The 2,767-nt window shown below is 39.0% G+C and overlaps 1 protein-coding gene across 1 annotated transcript in view; it reads right to left on the reverse strand.

Annotated features, from left to right (window-relative positions):
• Positions 1 to 1,745: 1,745 nt before the first annotated feature.
• The window catches only part of LOC143040100 (uncharacterized), an 8,075-nt gene continuing 7,053 nt past the window's right edge, over positions 1,746 to 2,767 (reverse strand). Inside the window, exon 6 of the mRNA XM_076210791.1 lies at positions 1,746 to 1,997. Within this exon, the coding sequence (XP_076066906.1) occupies positions 1,836 to 1,997 (162 nt within the window). The 3' untranslated portion in view covers positions 1,746 to 1,835. The remainder of the gene's footprint in view (positions 1,998 to 2,767) is intronic.

A 2,767-nucleotide genomic window follows, 5' to 3' on the forward strand; every position in this document is an offset into this window, starting at 1 on the left:
TCAGTTTGACGCTTTGGAGTACTGTAGGACTCACTCGCCAAGTGAAAGACTTCTGAATCTAACGACGGACTATCTTAGTCAGCAGAGAGCTTACGAAAAAAATTATGCGAATTTCTGAATTACCTGTTGTGTGTACAGTCACCGACCAAAGTGAATACCCCAGGCTCGCCGTGGTCGGTGCTATATCGGGGTTGTGCGTCCGAACGCAAAGGTAAAGTCCCCCGTCACACACTCACGACTGTCGTCATATGTGAATTTGAAAAACTACAAGACGACTTTGTTTACATTATTCTAGACTCCGCTAAGGACAATTCAACGATCTGTTTAACATTCGTATAGATTTAACTTTTCTTTGTTCGTCACTCAGCTTCTCAATATATGACACAAAGGTAATATGACATTTAGAGATTCGAAAAATAGACAATTGTAAACAAAGTCGTTTCTACTCAAACGAACTCACTTGAGTCGTGATAGCGTGACGGAGGCTTTAGCTGCATTGAGACATGCCGGTTGGTGTAAAAGTTTACAAACGATAGATTGTGCAGGTGGAAATGAATATACATTAATTACATGCCTCCTTGTATACGTTCTTGTTCTGTTTGACTCCTAGAAATGGGTAAAATAAAGTGCGGTGATATCGTAATTATCTGCCGTGCATTATCCAGCCATGCTCTGACGCGCAACCTCGATGTAGAGCCTGGGGGTATTTACCTTCGTCGGTGATTGTACATGGTCAGTGTGGTTATGTGCAGGGTGCCTACAATACTTACCCGCTCTCTATTCAGGAGCAGGGACGGTCGTGAGGGTGACCAAGGCTCCTAGGGTGAGGAAACAGGGTGACACACAGTTATGTTTCTGTCAAGTTTGTTTACTTTTGGGGGGCTGGGGGAGGGATACCTACAAAAGATTTGGTCTATCGTTTCTTCAGATCTAATGCAGAAATTCTACACGTACTAAATAAAATATATTCATGGTGCTACACTAAGGAGACACATTTTTTTACTATTTGACAAGAATTGAATAAAAATATTTTCTTTTAGTGTATATGGGGTGAATTTTAACTAAACTAACCAATATCTAATTATGGATTGGGTCACTTTTTTCCATTTTTTTTCAGAAATGGTTATTGTTAATACTACCTACTGGAATTAGATAACGAAAGCATTTAGAAAATCCCTTAGTCATTGGAATTAGTTCAGCTTAACATATGAACATGAATCAGATTACTAAACAAAAAGAAAAATACTACACTATTTAAAAAAAACCATGTTCATAAAACAAAAACATATAAGATCGTATTTCTATTCTCTACGAGGCATCAGTTGAATTATGTGGTTAGAGCAAGGTGTTAGCTGCTTCCTGATAGTGAGAAATTAACGAAAGTAAGAGAGAGATGTACGAATGAACGAGCCAAGACGCGATGGTTCTGTACTTACTCTGTCTCTCTGAACCAGAGGCGATGGGCGTGAAGGAGACCAGGGTTCCTACCGCGGCAAAAAAAATCCCTTTATCATCAGACTCGAACCAAAAGTTTTCGTCTAGATGTCACAATCACAGTCACAATATTAAAAAAATAGTTAATAGAGTTAATTCCAGTGTTTTGTTAATCATGTAACTAGGATGACCGGCGTTATCAAACACTTCAAATAAGGTAACTTTTTTTTTTTTCTTTTTTTACTTTTTTCCTCTAGTTAATGCTAGACAACTTCATTCATCTGTGAGACTAATTTGGGATAAACCGGGGCTCTCCCTGAGACTCCACTGTGTCCCACAGCTGACTAGAATTACCTAGCGTTAGCTAGAACAACAAATCTAGTTATTGTGACACTTTCTAGTTAGGACTGAAGGGAACACATCCCTGGATTTGATGATCCACTCAGATAGGAACCCTCACTCACTCCGTTAGTGTGTAAAGACCCCCAGAGGGGCAGCCAACCCCTCCTACTTACCCTGTCTCTCTGTATGAGTGGGGACGGGCGTGTGGGTGACCAGGGCTCCTACAGGAGAAGAACAAGGGACTCGTGTTAATGAGCACCTGCTTCACGAGGTGTGCGTGTAGCGTGTGACGGAGAAGGTGGGAACCCATTTTTTTTTTTTTTTTTTTTTTTAAAGAATGGATAAGACGACACAAGGAAAAAAAAAAGCGAGAACCGGGTGGGAGGAACCGAAAGTATATTTTACAAAAGGAAGAAATAAGACGACACAAAAGGAAAACGAAGAGAACTGAAAAAATAAATTCAAAGGATAAAGACAAAAGTCGAAGAGGAAGTGGGGAATGGGAAGCCAACGATTGAAGTATGACAAACTGGGATAGACGCACCAAACAATTAAAAGAACAAAAATAAAAGCAACACATACGGATAAGATCTCAACACTTAATATCAGAGCTAAAGGTTGAGCAACGTGAACAAGGGGAACGAAAGTTCAAGACAATTTGGACCAAAATTAGGGATGAAAACATTGTGCAGAAAAAATAAATAAACGGGTGATATTAATCAAACAAAAAGGACACAAAAATAAAGGTAAAATAACATCAAAATTAAAATATACAAAAATAAGTCTGTTTATATACAAATGGCAAAGTACAAATGAGCACAGTTCATGATTTCGTGTCCAAATCATAAAACTATGTGATCGTTTCATGGGTACCTGATGATACATTTGTGGTCGAGATAACGATCAACTTGTTATCTGAGGTATATCTAACAAGTTGACTGAACAAGGGACACCATCAGCTGAACATTATAATTGCCGGCTACCTCTAGAA

Source organism: Oratosquilla oratoria, chromosome 27 (genome assembly GCF_046742065.1).
Source record: "Oratosquilla oratoria isolate Oo_2021 chromosome 27, ASM4674206v1, whole genome shotgun sequence".
NCBI classification, from domain to species: Eukaryota; Metazoa; Arthropoda; class Malacostraca; order Stomatopoda; family Squillidae; genus Oratosquilla; species Oratosquilla oratoria.